The 17794-nt window shown below is 36.7% G+C and overlaps 1 protein-coding gene across 1 annotated transcript; it reads right to left on the reverse strand.

The window, feature by feature from the left end:
* Window positions 1–363: 363 nt before the first annotated feature.
* LOC110729825 (protein trichome birefringence-like 43) lies at window positions 364–1340 on the reverse strand (the record flags this gene model as incomplete). Its single annotated transcript, XM_021909598.1, has 3 exons — window positions 1139–1340; window positions 836–994; window positions 364–721 (listed from the first exon to the last, which is right to left on the reverse strand). Coding segments are annotated over exons 2-3 (477 nt in total), but the record flags the coding sequence as incomplete, so codon positions are not given.
* Between the last annotated feature and the right edge of the window lie 16454 nt (window positions 1341–17794).

Genomic DNA, 17794 nt, shown 5'->3' on the forward strand with positions numbered 1-17794 from the left:
TTTAAAAAGGAAAAAAAAACGTATGTTAACAACTTAAAGTACAGAGATCACATTATTATAAGATTGTATTAATATTCTTTTTTTACAGAGTATTTATTATTTTAACAGAAGATTGTATTGATTATAACAAGGTTCCAATTTAATTGTAATTATGTTATATTGGTTATATAAGCAAAACCTACTGCTTCCTTACAACAATGTCGTTGTAGTATAGTGGTAAGTATTCCCGCTTGTCACGCGGGTGACCTGGTCTCGATCCCTGGCAACGGCGTAATTATTTTTAATCTATCTCATTGTTGAGTTTACAAATAATAAAAACAATCTAATTAACTCCTTGAACAGTTTTGTTAATTTAAGAAATACAATGAATAATAAAGCCGGTTTGATCCCGGCAGCAACAACGTAAATCAAGAAGTGGAAAAAATAAAGGGAAGCATAAAGGAGATGATTCCAAGTATCAGGCACACCAGGAAGACACCAATGACTACAATCAGGAAGTCTATGTCTACGAATTCCGTAAACTCCAGGATGTCCATCTCTTCTTAATTGAGAAAGTGGTGTTACTCTTAACAATTCTACTGGCTTTTCCATTTTCTTAATCACCTTTTCTACTATCCTGTCTGCTGGGTGTTCTTCAACTACTCCATTGTTTGTTGCTCCGAGTAACGGTCGCTTTACTCCTATACATGTTCTTGCATTTGGAGCTGTCCAGTTAAGGGCACTGCAACACATACAATACAACTATGATCAACATGTATAAAGGTATATGTTGCGTAATTCAATAGTTAGATAGAAAGTCTAATAAAAGCTGAGTTTGCAAGAGAAATTGTCTTACTTCATATGATCAGGGGAGACTCCTTGAAAAAACACCCTGATATCTGAAGAGCTCAAATGTAAGTCTACCCATCTAGTCCATGTCTTCAATCCCTTTTCGTATGCAACGAGTCGGTCCATGTCTTTATACAACTTATTCCCATCTTCAATGAAATCCCACCTGTTTTTTTATCCAAACATACAAATTACTTAGTTGAATGCTAACATTAAAGTGTTGTGCAATACATTAGCAACCAAATTTGATTCAATTATCTCATAATTTTAGGGATATTTGATATGATGATAACAAATACAAACAACTTACCTCAGAAGCTGCTTCAATGGGAGATACAAGAACTAGATTCAACGGAGAACGGCAACTGCGCTTCAATGGAGAACGTTGAATGCGCTTCAACAGAGCAATTCAATGGGTTGGAGTGTTGGACGCCTTGGATCCCTATTAAAAGCCATGACCCATGACCCGCCACAATTATTAATGGGTTAGATCCGTCTAATAAATAAATGGCTGAGTCTTTATACGATGGTCCAATTAAGGGGATGGGCAGAATTTTTAAAGGATTTAGAGTAAATCTGTTTTTAAAAAGTACGGAGTATTAGTTTATCTTAACGCTTTCATTTCTCAAATACTATCTTCACACACCAAAGCTTGTATAATTTGTTTGTAAGTTTTTTTGTTTTTTTAATTTTGAAAACGGCTGAAATTACATTAATTAAACTGAGTTTACAACAAACAAAAGGAAAGTATGGTAACATAAGTGAATTACATGTTATCATGTCTTAAATGTGGTTAGGATGAGTTTTCCTAAAAAAAATGTGGTTAGGATGACTCTTTTGTCGTGGCCATTATGACAAATTAATTGTGTCGTGTGAAGTGTGAACTATGCAATTGTATAGGTAGTGTTACCTGTGCGGTTTTAGCATTAGCTGACGGTCACTTACATTTTATTATAAATACAGTTGCAGATTAGCAAGTGTAAAATTGTATGAGTTAGTTAATTATATGAGTTGGAAATTGATCTGTGTAAAACAGAAAATTATTAGTTAATAACTTTAGAAGTGACAACTTTACTTAAACCCATCTAGATCAACTGAAGAAATTTCCAAAATGCAAGGAGGGATTACATCACTCCACACCCATTGGCCAAACTCACATGGTTGAAAGTAAGTCTTTATGTGCTACATTATTACCCCATTGCCTTACAAAAGACCATAAATCACTAGTAAAATTAGACAAAAAATTAATCTAGAATATCCTTTATAATCAGATGAAAGGAACTGGAGTCATACAAACGCTTCCTCATTGCCTCAATCACCACCAGATTATCACTCTCGATCCTAATGCAGCTCATACCCTTGTGTATGTCTCGCAATCTTCATGCCCTAAAATACCGCTTTCACCTCTGCAATCTTAGTCTCTCATTTTTCACTCCACTACACCGTAGCTCCCCAAAGCACCACCCCCTCACTATTCCTGCAGACTGCACCCAACCCCATCCCCACCTCCCCCAAAACACCAGCATCAATAATAATTTTAACCACAGCAGATGCCGGAGGAGACCTGCCCACAGAGACACTCTTTCCACCCCTCCATTCCCCATGTTATTCAACTTTCCCACCTTTAATCTTCAAATCATAGGCAACAATTTGCTCAACATTCGGATTTTCACCCTCAATCATCCATTTGTTCCTTGCGCCCCACATAGCCCAACACATGGTAATTAAAGTCATCATATCCTCTCCAAAATTACCCAAACAATGTTCCCACCAGTCACCCATACTACAAAGAGAGTGAGACAAAACCATAAAATAATTGCACTTACTCCAAAATCCATTATTCTACTCTGTGGCAAACACCACAAGCTAGTAGCCAAGGCACAAATTAGCTACAAAAAAAATTAGCTTTAAAATCTTATGTGGCCAAAAAAACTAATTTGCTAATTAGCTTACCATTGAAGTTACTCTAATACTTCATCTGTTCCTTTTATTAGATACATTTTGACTTTACACCCTAGTGTCCCAACCAGTCCATCAAACACCCACCCAAACCCTAATTCTAACTCTCGAACCCCACTTATTTGACGAACTCCCACCCAAACCCCAACTCTTACTCTCAAACCCCAATTATGTGGCGAACTCTCACCTATCCCTAACCTAGCCGATCGATCGAACCCACACAACTCCCACCCACCCTAGTCGGCACTAACCTATGACCACCCAACCCTCTACACCAACCCCGACACCCCAATCTTTTTAAAATTTATCATAGTTAAAAATAAAAATAATTTTTTATATTTAAAATTAATATTAAGATATATTTTATTTTTAATTAAGTCAATTCTTATTTAATTGAGAGTTAATTGTAGTATAAGTCAATTAATGACTTGTATGATCGGTCACAAGTCAAATCTAGTACTTAAATTATTAGGGAAATTCTACATGGCGGTCTCATGAATTCAACTTTTCTACGTGGAAGACGAACTCTTATCCAACTCTTTTAAGTGGCACCAAGGTTTAGAAAAATTAACCATAGTGACCTTTTTTAGGTTTATGGCTAATTTGATTTTTTTTTTTATTAAAAATTATTTAAATTATATTTTAAAATAATAAATTTAAAAAAAAAAAAATTCCCGCCACCTATCCCCACCGTCAAACCCTAACCTCACCCCTAGCCTCACCGGAAACCGACCAACCACCCCTCTTACCCATCGAAACCGAACGGCTGGATCTGTACACCACCTTTAACCCATCCCCGACCTCCAAAACCACCAACCCAGCCAACCTTGACCCCCAAAACCACCTAAAGTCACCGTGCGCGCTCGTCGGACTTGTTGGTGGTTTTTGGGATCGGGGTGGCTGGGTAGGCGGTTACGGGAGTCAGGGCTAGGTTAGTTGGCCTTTTAAAAGGCTGGCTGACGAGTTTTGGTGGTCAAGGGGTGCGGCCGGCCAATTTTCGTCGAATTTAGGGTTTCGCGGTGGGGGTGGCGGTGACTTCGTAGTTGTTTTGGGGATCGGGGTCCTCTTTCATCTTGGGGATTTCAATCTGTTGGAGGTGCTGGTGAGAACCTTGTCTAAATTTTGAAGGTTATGAGGGGAGTGTGTAGATCGTCCTCCTCTGTCGCCATTGCCCACCTTTGTGTGGAAGGTTTGTGTTTATTCAAAGGGTCTCCCCGTCGGTGAAACAAGGTCTAAGGACTAGGCCTAACGCCGCTGTCATAAAGGTCATCGGTATTTTTGACCATGACGGAAATGGTAAAGTTAGGGTTAGGGTTTCGTGGGTCCTTGCACTGAAGGGCTAGGTCTAACGCCGCCGTCAAGAGTAGTAAGTGACGAAAACGGTGAAGTTAGGGCTATGGTTTCGAGGTTCCTAGTGTAAGTGGTTTCGGGTTGTCGGGTTAGACGGTGCATTCCTTGAGTTTGTTCCCTTTCTTAGTATGTTTGTTCTTAGTAATTATCAGAGTTTACTTGCCTTAGTTTTTGTTATGGTATGTTTTAGCCCCCTTTGGTTGTTTTCCGGGATATTTAGTTGTTTTGGCTATAGTATTTTGGATGGTTGTGTGCAGTGGGAGTTAAGCCTCTTTGTTAAGGACAGTGGGGTGTTTACAGTGGTAAGAGAGGTTACAGGTGCAGTTGTTGGGGGTTTGAACAAGAAGTTGGCTATGGCTAAGGTGAAATGTGTAAGTTGTTGGAGTGGTATGGGTTTGGTTTCTCTTACCTCGGATGTAATGATTTTTTTGGTCATTATTCCTGATCTTTATTATCTGAAGCAAGCGCCCAAACTTTGTTTTGGGGTTTCTCGAGCCTCAACGTTGTCAAAGCTTTCTTGCCAACAAGGAAAGCTATTGATTGGGAGGTCACTAGTTCAAGTGACCCGTTTGATGACCTTACTTGGTGATGAGTTGATTCCGCCAGGTAAGGAAGTGCTAGCCATGGTCAAACAGTTTTGATTCCCTCCGTTGCTCTCTTCTTGGAGTGTAGTATGATTTTGCTCCTTGGTTTGTAAGAAGTCCCTAATCTGCGACTTATCCGGCCAATTCAAGTTTACTTTCGTCTCTAGTCTAAAAAGTTGTTGCAAAGGCTTTAGTGTTAAAAGCCATATTTTAAGTTTAAGTTCTTGTTTTGTAGATTGTAAACTCTGATTTTATGAATACATTTGCTCTTGTCAAAAAAAAAAAAAAAAAAAAAAAATCTTCTATATTGATAGCAAATCACAACATCCCACAAGTAACAAACCATCCCCCTAATATATAAATTCAGCTATACAATAAACTTCGACAATATTAGAGCAAGAAATAAAAACTCATTGAACCAACTCTAACACAATCAAATAAATCTCCAAATAGATCAACTATAATCATAAATTTCAGTAAAATGCAACCAAAAATTAGAAATATGGGGATGGAAAAGGGTACCAGCTGTAACGAAACACATGTTAACAAAAAAAGAGTAACATCCCAACATCCTCTCTAAAGAGAGCTATCACATTCACATTGTCTATATTGCCTTCATAAACTAAATTACTGCAAGATTTAACAAGTAAAACTAATTTAACAAGAATTGAAGTCAGGCCCTGAACTAGAAAAGTATTCTAGGGGACCAAAAGTTTCATTTAAGTTGTGGGGTGCTGACTGTCACGGCTCCCAGCAATTCCCCTATGTTCCCACCCATGACTGGAGTAATGTTAAGCTGCCTCAGAGCTTCAATGGGTTCTCCTTCCCCTCTGTCCCTAAAAATACAACCCTTTATCTCTTTTGGACACACGGATTTAAAAGAGTATATTATAAATATGGTCAAGTTCGTACTCCGTATATTTTCAATAACACAAGGAGTTAGCAAAGTACGAGTAGTAACTAATCAATGAAGCAAAAACTGATTAACATGGCCATCTAATTCTGATTTAATCCACCCGATTGTGTATCAGCCTACACACAACTACACAAGTAGTAAGGAACATATCAATTTTACTATTTCGACAACACACAAATTTCACCAGTAGCAATCTTCAATTTAGGGGTATCTTCCCCTATAGTTTTTCCAAGATAAATTGAATTCTGTGTCACCTATACAGCAGTTCCAAGATCTAACTCAAGAATCATGTCCTTATTGATTGATAAGTTAGAGATGCAGCAGGCTATAAAAAGCATGAACTCAACAACAACAACATACAACAATAAAAAGCAGCAACAAATAACTAAAGCATCAACCATATAAAGAAAAAAAAAGCAATAAAGCAACAGTGGGAATCAGAAAAAGACATCAACAGCAGCAACATTTCAACAGTAGGTACAGGTCAATAGCAAACAACAAAAGCTAGATAGAAGGAATAGAAAATATTTTATGTGACCTGATTAATTGTGGCACCAGATTTAGAAGATTGCCCATTTTGGTCAAACAAGAAGATGTGGCGCACTAGATGCATCCTTTGGAGCCGATGGAATTGCAAAATCAGGAATGACAAAATTGATCCGAGGGTTAGCATCCCGAAGTTGAGTCAAAATTGCAGTTGTTACGCTTGGTGCAAGTTGTTGTACTAATTGAGATTTCATACTTTCTAAAAAATCCTGTCGGGAATATGAAATCTGACTTTTTATCTTTTTTCTTCAAATCTGACTTTTTTACACCTTTTCCTTGTAGGCGTACACGACTTTTGCGCTTAGGATCTGGAATCACTTCGGAGTAAGGGTCCTTAGAGTTACTACCATCTTCATGTTGGGAAGACTCCAAAGCATCCATTTAGCCTATTTAAGGAAAATAAAGCCACCTACTTATTATTTATCAAAATTAAACAAATATAACATACAGCTAAAATGTTAACTCACAATATTCTCTTCTATTTTTTCATGGTTGGTAAGGTATTTCCTTCCCACCGTTCTCTTTCTTGACTCCTTATAGACCCTTGCTTGAGAAGGTTCTTGCTTATCAGAATCCTCTTGTTACTGTGGAAACATAAATACATAAAATTGAAGTGATTATTACAAATAATTAAAGGACAAGGGTGAAAGCCTCATGTAGTACATGTAGTGATTGTAAAATAAAGATTATAAATATAATAAAATTGCCTAGAAATGAGATGAATTATTTACCAACTTATGGCGTAAAATTGCGTAAGAGTTACAGCCCATAGTGTGCATATCATCTAACATTAGGCGATTGTCTTTGTTGATCTTACTGATTTCCTATGTGAAAACACAATCAAGATTTATAGATTTGAACCACGTAAAATATCGAATAAGTATCTACTTTCTAATATCAATACCATAGGAAAGATGATAGCAAAAATCATGTAAAAGAAACTCTAAAAAACATTGTTGAGAAGATATCCTCTCATGCATGCAAGGAAACAATCAAAGTGTCTCTTCAAATACCAATTCAATGAAAGCTGAGGTGGTCCAGTATGGAATACATGCGTCATAGAGTAACTTCACGTTCTTAATCAAAGAAATAAACATGATTATATTAAAAACAGCTCCTGAAAACAAAGGCGATCATGATAACAAAGGCGATTATAAAAATAGTAAACTGAAAGAGTGACTTTTTTGGTCATGAAACTATGTCAATATTGCACAAAAACAGTTCAAAACCATATACATAATACCTCAGCCTCTTTAGAATGCCAATATTGCAAAAGCTCTCTAAATTGAGGTTCTAAAATTGTGTCTGGCTTATGAAACCATCTTAAAGCATCAATGGGATATGCAGAGAAGTAGTTCTTCTTAGTAGCATTTATGAGCTTTCCAGCTTCCATTGATAGCCTGCATCACCCATTCTTTTCCAGCTTCAGGAACCATATACTTTTCCTAAACAAATCATGAAAATAAAACATTAGTATGTAACATGTAGCATATGAAGGTCCAAGTATTAACGAGGAATTAATTATGTAGAAAATGAAATCCAACAAAATGAATTATATTACTACGTACTTGGACATACTCCCACATTTTGCCAAGTGTGGGTAGACTTGGAAAGTTAATATAATTTAGTGGTGCAAGTTCAGAATCCCTAGCCACAGTACCCAAGAATTGCTTAAACTCTTGAACAATTTCCCGTGTAGGTCCAACTGGTTGGCCCAGTGAGTTTAAAACAATAACTTAACACTCGTCTCTTGTTCGTGCATGAACCTTGGGTTGCATTGTTGGACCTCGATGCCTTTTTCTGTTAGGAGCTTTTTCAGGTTCTGTTTCTGTGTATACATTGTGTAAGAAACATGTTATAAGATAGAGGTTGCAAATACATCAACTAAGTACTATAATAACGAAAATGCAAACTGAATGAGGAGGTTCTTGGACACATAAATGCACAAGGAAATAGAAATAAAAAAACCTGAACACAAGGCTTGTGCCCAGCTTGCCCAACAACCACCAAATAAAGGGTAACAAAAAATAGTATTATCTGTGAGTGCTGGGTACATCCAGGAGTGCCCTTGCTATCTGTTTCTGGGTCATGACAATTAAAAGATGGTAGCATTGCTGATAAAGTCATCAAACCCAGCCACTGATAAGCCATTCATGAGATAAATACTACTATATAGTAAAATAAAGGAAATAATTAAAAAAATATATATAGAGAGTTGTAAATTTATCAATCATTTTACAGTCTTATTCCTCATAAATATAAACTCAATTCCCTTATGTTCCTATTTAGATTCCTACAATTTTTGTTCTGTTTCATAAATACCCATCAAGATTTAAAGCACATAGAGGAAACTAAAAGCTTATATTGAAGTTTTATAAAACCTCCAAATGTATGACAGAGAAATAAAGTGAGAGAACTAACCAAGATGTAAATGAAAGAGGCAACAATAATAGCATATATTTTTTCCAACAAAAAAATCAGCAATAATAGCCCTTAAAATTGGAAGTAACGCAGCTATTCCACCCCCAAGCATCAAGCCACCATTGCTGTTGACTGCCCCAACTTCCTCGTTAAATAGCTAATCAAGTTTCCTGATATCCCATAAATTGCAATCCTCTCGGCCATCTCCACACGTAAATTCCTTTTTAATGCACAATATGGAATGATCTTCCAACACTACTAATGAATAATATGATCAATTATTAATTAAATCCATTTTGATAATTCCGAACAAACTTGAAATCATCTCATTAGTCAATTAACCAAAATTCAGATAACACAAATTCAATTCAGGGGCAGCCAAATAACCAAACCTTTAGCAGAAAATTCAAAAAAAATCCCCATGTAGATGAAAAACACATAAAACAGGAGGAAAAAAGAAAGGAAAAACAGCTAAGGGACTGAACAAGAAGGAGAGGTAGCTGGGGAGGAAATAAGAGAAAAACAATACCTTGCATTCCTTCCCTTCCATACTGAGATAGAACTTCATCTTCTAATTCTTGATCACCCTCATATTCATTACCAACATCATCATCATTCGCATTTAGTGCATCCGCTTCATCATTCTCACTTAGTGTATCCGCTTCATCATTGTCATTCTCATTAAATGCAGTGCCACAAATCCTTGCGTTTCTTGTAAGAGAATCATTCAAAGACTAATTACTTGCTACAAATGCTTCATTATTTTCTTTTTGCTTTTTTCGGAACTCGAGGTACGCTGACATGGAACCAGGAGAACAGAACGCTCGTTTTGATCCCTTCTTTTCTGAGATAACTTGCTGCTTCTTTTGGATGCATTGATCTTGAACTCTAGCAACCTTAAGTGAGTGAATTATCTGAACTTCATCAACTGCATGCTTCTTACGGCTATTCACTTCCACAACATCAGCCATAGTTTTGGGGAAAAGTGATGATTTATTTACTTGCTTTGAAACCTATAAATCAAAAGGAAGATAAAGCATTACTAATTACATGTAAACCATGATAAACAATAAAAACAGTCTGTATAAATGACAAAATAGAAGTGAACAACTATTTACTGGCTTTTCTTTTTCCAGAAGTGAGATTGTCAGCCATAATGTTATCAGTTTCAACCTCATTTTTCCCATCACATTCTAACGTAGAGTCATCATTCTCATTTTCTGGTGTACAATTCTGCATTGCACTTGGACAAAATAAGACTTTTGTTTTTTCTTCAAGTATCTTATTAGCAACAGATGCCGATCCTAGGGCTTCCATTCTTTCTGCATTTAATTTTAGTTTTTGAAGCCGTTGCCGCTCATATTCTGTAAGTTGATTTTTGGAAGCAGAAACTTTGGGTCTACTCCTTTTCATCTGGAAAAAAAATGGAAGTATGTTAATTTTGTATGTAAATACAATAAACTGAAACGAATTGCAATGTAAAATAAGCTCATTTATAACATATAGTGAAGTATTAAAAAAATGTATGTCAATACCATCTGAAACCTCTCCAGGAGGGATTTGAATAGCATAATGCCACCCTTCTCTATTCAAATCTTCTACATAAAACACTTGATGTGCTTGATTTGCTAAGATAAAAGGTTCCTCTTTAGAAACGGTCTTATTCATATTAACCGTAATGAGCTCATCATCATCCTTTTCTGAGTGAAACCATTGACATCTAAATAAGACAACACTGAAATGACCATGATAGGATATCTCAATGATTTCAGTCATTGAACCATAATAATTAACATTTTCCACAACAGGATTTTGATCTTTGGAGCTTGCAAAGCTATGTGTAGTGGCTGTAAGAGTGACACCATTGTTTTGAGTTATGTAGTTTGCATCTCGCTTCATGGTATGAAACCTATAGTCGTTAACTGAGTACCCTATGTGCTTTTTGGCAACGTGAGAGGGACCTTTTGATAACCACAAAATATGGTCCTGGATATTATCAAGGCCTTTTTAAGAATCAAATCAACTTTATCCCTAAACCAATCCATGAAATCCTTACTATGGTCTTGAGCACTATTCCATTTTCTTTTCCTTTTAGCACTTACACAAATCTTGCGCTCACTGTAAAAATAAAATATTTATCTTACTAAGGCGCCAGAGTTAGAATGAAGACATTTAAAAAATAATATTAATAATAATAAACCTATATTATGGTTACAAATCTTACCTTATATATTTCTCAACTTCCTCACAATCACAATTGAACAAGACATAATGATGCGCTTATGTCGATGTAATGCGATCAAGTATGTGTCCACGATTTTTTTTCCTTTGAGGTCCTTGCTTTCCCTTTAATAGGACGTCCTACCTTAGGGAAAAATGATTTTGAGGTACCACACTCATTAACTTCGGGTGTGGCTTTGCTTGATCGTTTCAAAAATCTAGCTATGAAAGCAACACATTCTTTAGCTTGGTATCCTTCTGCCATTGAGCCTTCTGGCCGAGCCTTGGTTCGAACATCTTGTTTCATTTCATGAAGATTCCTCTCAATTCCATACATACACCTTGAACTCACAGGTCCACCCAACTTAATTTGGTCTACTAAGTGTATGGGTAAATGTTCCATTATATCAAAAAAGCAGGTGGAAAAATCCTCTCAAGTAGGCATAGAGTTTCAACTATCTCGGATTGCAATTTTCCAAGACCTCAAGGATCAATAGTTTTACTCCATATACCTTTGAAAAAAGCACAAAGTCAACATCTTTGGGTAATGTTGTCTTCATAGCAATTGGAAGAAGATAATTCATCATAAAATGAGCATCATGGCTTTTGTAGCCTGCTATTTCCCTTTCTCCAACTTGCACACAACGACTAAGGTTGGAAGCATAACCTTGAGGCAGCTTAGAATTTTTTATAACCTGGAAGAACTTACGGTTTTGCTCCAATGACATCCAAAAGCGAGATCTTGGAAATTCTTCACTACCATCTTCCAATTCTGTTGGTTGGAGCTCTGGCATCAGATTAAGTTCTACCAAATCTCGACAAGCACTCACATTATCCTTGTTCTTCTGAGAAATGTCTAATAACGTCGCAATGAAATTATCAAAGACATTTTTCTCAATATGCATTACATCAATATTATGGCGATTAGAGCAATGCTTCCAATATGGCAACTCAAAAAATATGGGTTTCTTTCTCCAAGGAGTCGGATCATCCACATCACGCCTTGGTTTCTTTTGCTTCTTTCCAAATGCATTTGGAAAATCACGCAACATATTCTCAATATCAATTCCATTCAATGGAATAGGTTGACATCTTTCCTCAAGTTCTCCGTCAAAATTCCTCTTATCATGACGCCAAGGGTGAGATGGATCCAAAAATTTACGATTTGACCTATACACATTCTTACCACTACAAGGCAACCACTTGGATTCTGTTTCGTAATGACATTCAGGGCATGCCAAGTATCCTTTTGTGCTCCACCCAGACAACATTGCATAACCCGAAAAATCACTCACGGTAGTCATCAATGCTACATGCATGTCAAACCTTTGATTAGTCGAAGCATCATAAGTTTCCAACCCAAACTCCCACAAATCCTTCAAGTCCTTGATAAGTGGCTACAAATATATGTCAATGTCATTGCCAGGGGAAGACGGACCGGGAATTAGTAAGGCTAGCATCAAATACTCGGGCTTCATAATCATCCAAGGAGGCAAGTTATAATTAATCAACATAACTGGCCATGTACTATGGGCAATGCTCATTGAGTTGAACGGGCTAAATCCATCTGTGGCTAACCCAAGCCTCACATTGCGTGGGTCATCAGCAAACTTTGGATATAAAGAATCAAATTCCTTCCAAGCTTGACCATCAACTGGATGATGTAAAAGATGATCATTTTCACACCCATCAGCATGCCAAGTCATGTATCTCGCCGTCTCTTGACACATAAATAGTCGTTGAAGCCTTTTCTTTATTGGAAAGTACCTAAGAATCTTTTGGGGAATCCTATAGGTCTATCCATTTTCATTTTGTATGTCATTCTCTGTGTCATTTGATTTCCATCTTGGCGTCTCACAAACATGGCAACTTGTTGCATTTTCATGCTCTTCCTAGTATATCATGCAATCATTTGGGCATGCATCTTTCTTAGTGTAATCCAACCCCAACACTTTCAAAACACTTTTTGCTTCATTAAAAGAAGCTGGCAGTTTTACATCAGGTAAAACCTCCCTTATAAGCTCCAATATATCTCCAAAAGCAGCATTAGTTAGCTTATGATCACACTTCAAAATAAAAAGTCGGATCATGAAGTAAAGTTTTGAATGATTTTTACAACCGACATACAAATCTTCCTGGCCCTTTTCAACTAACTTAAAAAACTTTTTTGCCTCACCATTTGGCCCATTTCTAAAAGCATCACGTGCATCATGCAACAACCCTACTATGTCATCATTAAAATCATTTAGGTTTGACCCTTCATCATTATCCAAAATAGTTTGTTCCCTTTCAATGCTGATCCCTAACTCTGATAACTTATCCGTTCGAGGAACATAACCATTACAAATAAGGTGATCTCTCACAACACTTTCATGACGCCAAAAACGATAATGACAACTTTCACAAGGACAACAAATTTGATTTCCTTGAGACTTAGAAGCAAAAGCCTTTTGTACATATTCATCTACTCCCCGCTCATATTCATCACTCCATTTGGCAAACATCCACCACTCTTTAGTTCCACTATCCATACCTTAGGATAATAATTAAGAGGGTTACTTTAATTAATTTTTACTGTAAAAACATTTAATCAATTCACTAAGAAAAAAGAGAGTTACTTTAATCAATTAGAAAGAACTGACAATAAAATCTGCTTTACAACCACTAGGAAGAAAGAGAACTACTCTAATAATCAGAATACTTAAAACTAGTGTATTTCTATTGTTAAGGACAACTTTATCAAGTGTAATAAGCAAGCGGCATCAAAGTTGTATTCATACAAATTTATGACCCACTTTATATTAATCTAGTAACAATGAAAAATAAATGAGATGTTAAAAAAAGGCAAGTGTAATTAGCAAGGAGAGTTAAAAAGCCTAAAACTAATAATATTAAGGGAGAACCCATATCAAAGTATAATCATTCTTCTAGTGTTTTAAGAGCCACCATCAAATAAACAATACAAATTAAGATAAAGCATATTTGCAGAAACTGCTTTCCTCAAACCCTTCTCATATGAATTACGTATTTAGACCTAGACTTCTAAGCCTCTTTTAAATCCCTCAATGCAGCTATTAGTCACACACACACAGACAATGATACACATCTCAAAGATTGAATAACAGTAATTTCTAATAATTTATGTTAAATCTAAAGGCTTTGGGTGACTTCTTTAACTAAATAGTAAATAGGAGAGCACATTGGAGTAAAAATGCCTAACCCATCAATGTCTAATCCATATACCTACAACCTAATCGGCCAAGTTTCATGTACTTAAATAGAAAATGCATGAGTGCGGACAAATATGTTAAACAATCCACCTTATGCAAGCTTTAAATAAAACAAAACTGTCTGATAAGACTACACCACACATGAAAACACAAATACATTCTTCTCAATTACAGGATTCCACACAGTCCATAAGGCATACATCACCTAAGCTACTCATGGAGATCAATGTAAACATAAACAATAAACAAAACAACCTTTACAAACAGTTCCCACTCAAGAGCACTCTTCCCATAAGGGGGCAGCAGCAAAAGGGGTGTAGCAGAAGGGAGGGAGCAGGAGGGTATTGATGACAACACGAGAGTAGCAAAAGGAGGACAGCAAAAATAAGGAGTAGGAAAAAGGGGGCAGCATATAATTTAAAGTTGTACTTAGTGTCCAGTTTGCTAGTGAGTCCATTCAAGAAGCAGGGAGCATTAGGGAGAAATTAAAGCTAAAAGTGCAATCCGAATTTTAAATTTCCTACTGCATAGTGCATACAGAGCTGCATGAAGGTGAAAAAACTTGCTTTTAAGAAGGGGTTGTGCGAATTTAATTTGAGTAAGTACTAACTTGTTGAAGTTTAACATTGCAAGCTCAATTAACTTAGCAAAATTAAGCTTTTGATAAAGCTCATAAATATGTTTGAGCTTGCCTTATGTATAAGCAAACATAGTTATTAAACACCTTATATTCTTCAAAAAGATATGGTATTTTACTGCGTAAAAAGTCATGGATAACCAACAAAGAAATTATCACAAGTCTTTATTTAATTTTTTACCAGTTGAGTGGAAAGAAAGCTGGATAATAAAAACATGGCACTAAATACAAAGGAAATAACAAAAGAAAGTTTCTTGAGATTTCTTAGTTGCTGGTACAAGGAATGGGTATTGTCCAGGATTCATAAATAAATATACTCATGTGAAAAAAAGCATAAACACAAAATACAGCCATAAAAGGTAAATGACTACATGTAGATGGACATAGATGTGTGTTCTGTATTTGATTGTAGTAAAACAGTTCCAGTTTGATCAAGTCCAGTATATGCAGTGCTAGTCATCATATCTCATCAGGATTCAGAGCTACAAATTCTGAAAGCATAAACACATTTAAACCAATCCCAAAGCAGCTAGCTAATCAGCCATATACAACAATGCACATAAACACATGCAATTATGAAAAAAGAAATTTCGGCCTCCAATAATAAAAAATAAATAGTCAAAAACCGAAATTTACATACATATACATACATAAGAGAGAAACAGGGAAAAAAGTTCACACAAATAATTCACAGCTCACAAAAATGGATATAGCAATTAGAAAAAGGTAATAAACAAAACAGCATAATCATCATAGCTGACACAAAGAGTAATAAACTTGGATCTCTAAAGTCTTACCCCATGAATGAACCAAATAAGCCACCCCAAATCAATATATCTTCTTATCCATTTATATGAAATTCCCCCCAAAAAACCCCATTAGACTACTCATATACAATATTCATTACTGCTAGGTTTAAAAAATAATAAAATAAAAAAATCAATATTGCTAAACAAAACCCATTAGCCGTTTAATTCCAAGAGTTACCAGAGCAGAAACTTCATCTTCCATGGCATCAAATACAAATTCCCAAACACAAAAGCAAAAACTTCAAATTTAATTCTCAAAAACAAAAATTCGTTGTATACCTTGAACAGAATTTCGAGCAATCAGCTCAAGGAAGGGACATGCAAGAATGAAATTGAGACCGCCTGTGCCACTATCAGCCACCACCGCCTGACTGCCGCTATCAACCACCACCTCCTGACTGCCGCCTTCGTCTACTTCCTCAGATTTATTTGCTTATTTTCCTCTTAGAATTTTTGAGTGATTTTTTTCGTGATTTTCACCTCAGAATTTCGAAGTAATTCTGGAGTTGAAGCAAATATGTGAATGTGAGAAGATGGGGAAAATGGAGAATTGGGGGAAATGGAGAAAATGGGTGATGTGACAATGGGTTAATTGGGTGATCAGTAGATAGTACTTCAGTGACACAGTTCTCCCGGTGCGGGCCTTTGTATGTGACTAGGGTAAAGCCACGCGAGTGCTCACTTGTTTAAGTACCCCGTAGCGACCAACCACATTTCTTTTTGCAGCGCAGATGAAGGACATTCTCATTTGAGGTCACTGTGGTGTAGAATTGATTCCTCTGTGTAGAATACATCTTCACCATTTCTTGAAGCATTTTCTTACTTTCAAAAAACATGCCTTTCTCAAATTCTCCCCCGAGAACAAACGATGTATGGCTACCCGATTCGGCCCAACACTGATCAACTTCATAGTTCTCGTTTATCTGACTGAACCAAGGTATGAGAGTTCTAACCATGGCCTCACCAACTTCCATGTGTGCAGGTTCAACATCCATGTTGTTAAGTCCATCTTCCTCCTCTCCACTCTCGGCCTCATCATTTGTATCCGCATACACATCATACACAAACAATTCGTTATTCACAATATTTTCAAGATGATGTAGCATAGGTTGAGACGGTGATGCTTGAACATCATCTTACATAGGTGAATAACTATGCAATTGCATCGGTGAAGGTAGGACGGTGTTTGATGTCAAAGGACCAGGTTTGCCGGACATTGCCATAGATGCCCCCCCATGTACAGGTGAAGCTATATGAGAACTAAACGGCATGTGAAATTGATCGTCATGCAACATTCTACCGAAAGATCCCATCCCATATTCATTTGATGGAATGTCGTATGACGGAATTTGCAAGGACTCTGTGTTGTAATCGGAAATATATGTAGCTTGTTGTTCTGGCCGAGTACTTTGTTGGGTACGTATAGGCACCATTTCTACATATATCTTAGTGGGAACACCCTTCATTGCAACGACGCTCCTCAAAGCTATCAAATGTTTATCCGTAGAAACAGGTAACACTTGAACCTCATTGACAGTCTCAAACCTCATTTTAATGTTTAGTTGAACATTCATTGGGTTTGAACCAATACTACTATGAACCTCGTTTATCAAATCATTGAAAGTCATGTCCGGTTCAAGTGTTAGTGGTTCCATATTTCCTCCATTATACACGACATTTGGTCCAACAAACAGAATTTCACCTCCCCACCGGCATAACAAAACTACATTTTGTGCAGGCATATTCTACATAACAACCAAAATACATTTTAAGATAATTGAAATCTAGAGCGAGGTAAAAAAAAACCTAATTGAACCATACATAGCTTCAATAGTGGATAGTGATATCACAATTCAAGAAGGACCTACATGTCTAGCCAATATGACAACAATGAAACAAGGCCATCTTTACTGCCAAATTTCACATAAATGTACCACATTACCATCAACAATTTCATCAACAATGTACCACATTACCATCAATAATTATCAACAATTTACCACATTTTCATTAATAATTAGCAACAATTTGCTACAATTTACAACAATTAACCACAATTAAGATCAATTATAAACATTATACTAATATGAATTTAGGGTTTACCACAAAATTGAGTGAGTGAGTGTGAGAGAGTGGGTGTGACGGAAGGCAGCAGCAACAGCGACTGGCGGCAGCAGCAACAGCGACCGGCGGCAGCAGCGGAGGCGGCAGCGGCAGCATGAATGCAGCGGCTGAGAGTGAAGTGTATGGGGTCTCCGTTAGTGAGAGAGACAGTGAAAGTGTGAGAATTTGAG

This window comes from Chenopodium quinoa, unplaced genomic scaffold, assembly GCF_001683475.1.
Source record: "Chenopodium quinoa cultivar QQ74 unplaced genomic scaffold, ASM168347v1, whole genome shotgun sequence".
Taxonomy (NCBI): domain Eukaryota; kingdom Viridiplantae; phylum Streptophyta; class Magnoliopsida; order Caryophyllales; family Amaranthaceae; genus Chenopodium; species Chenopodium quinoa.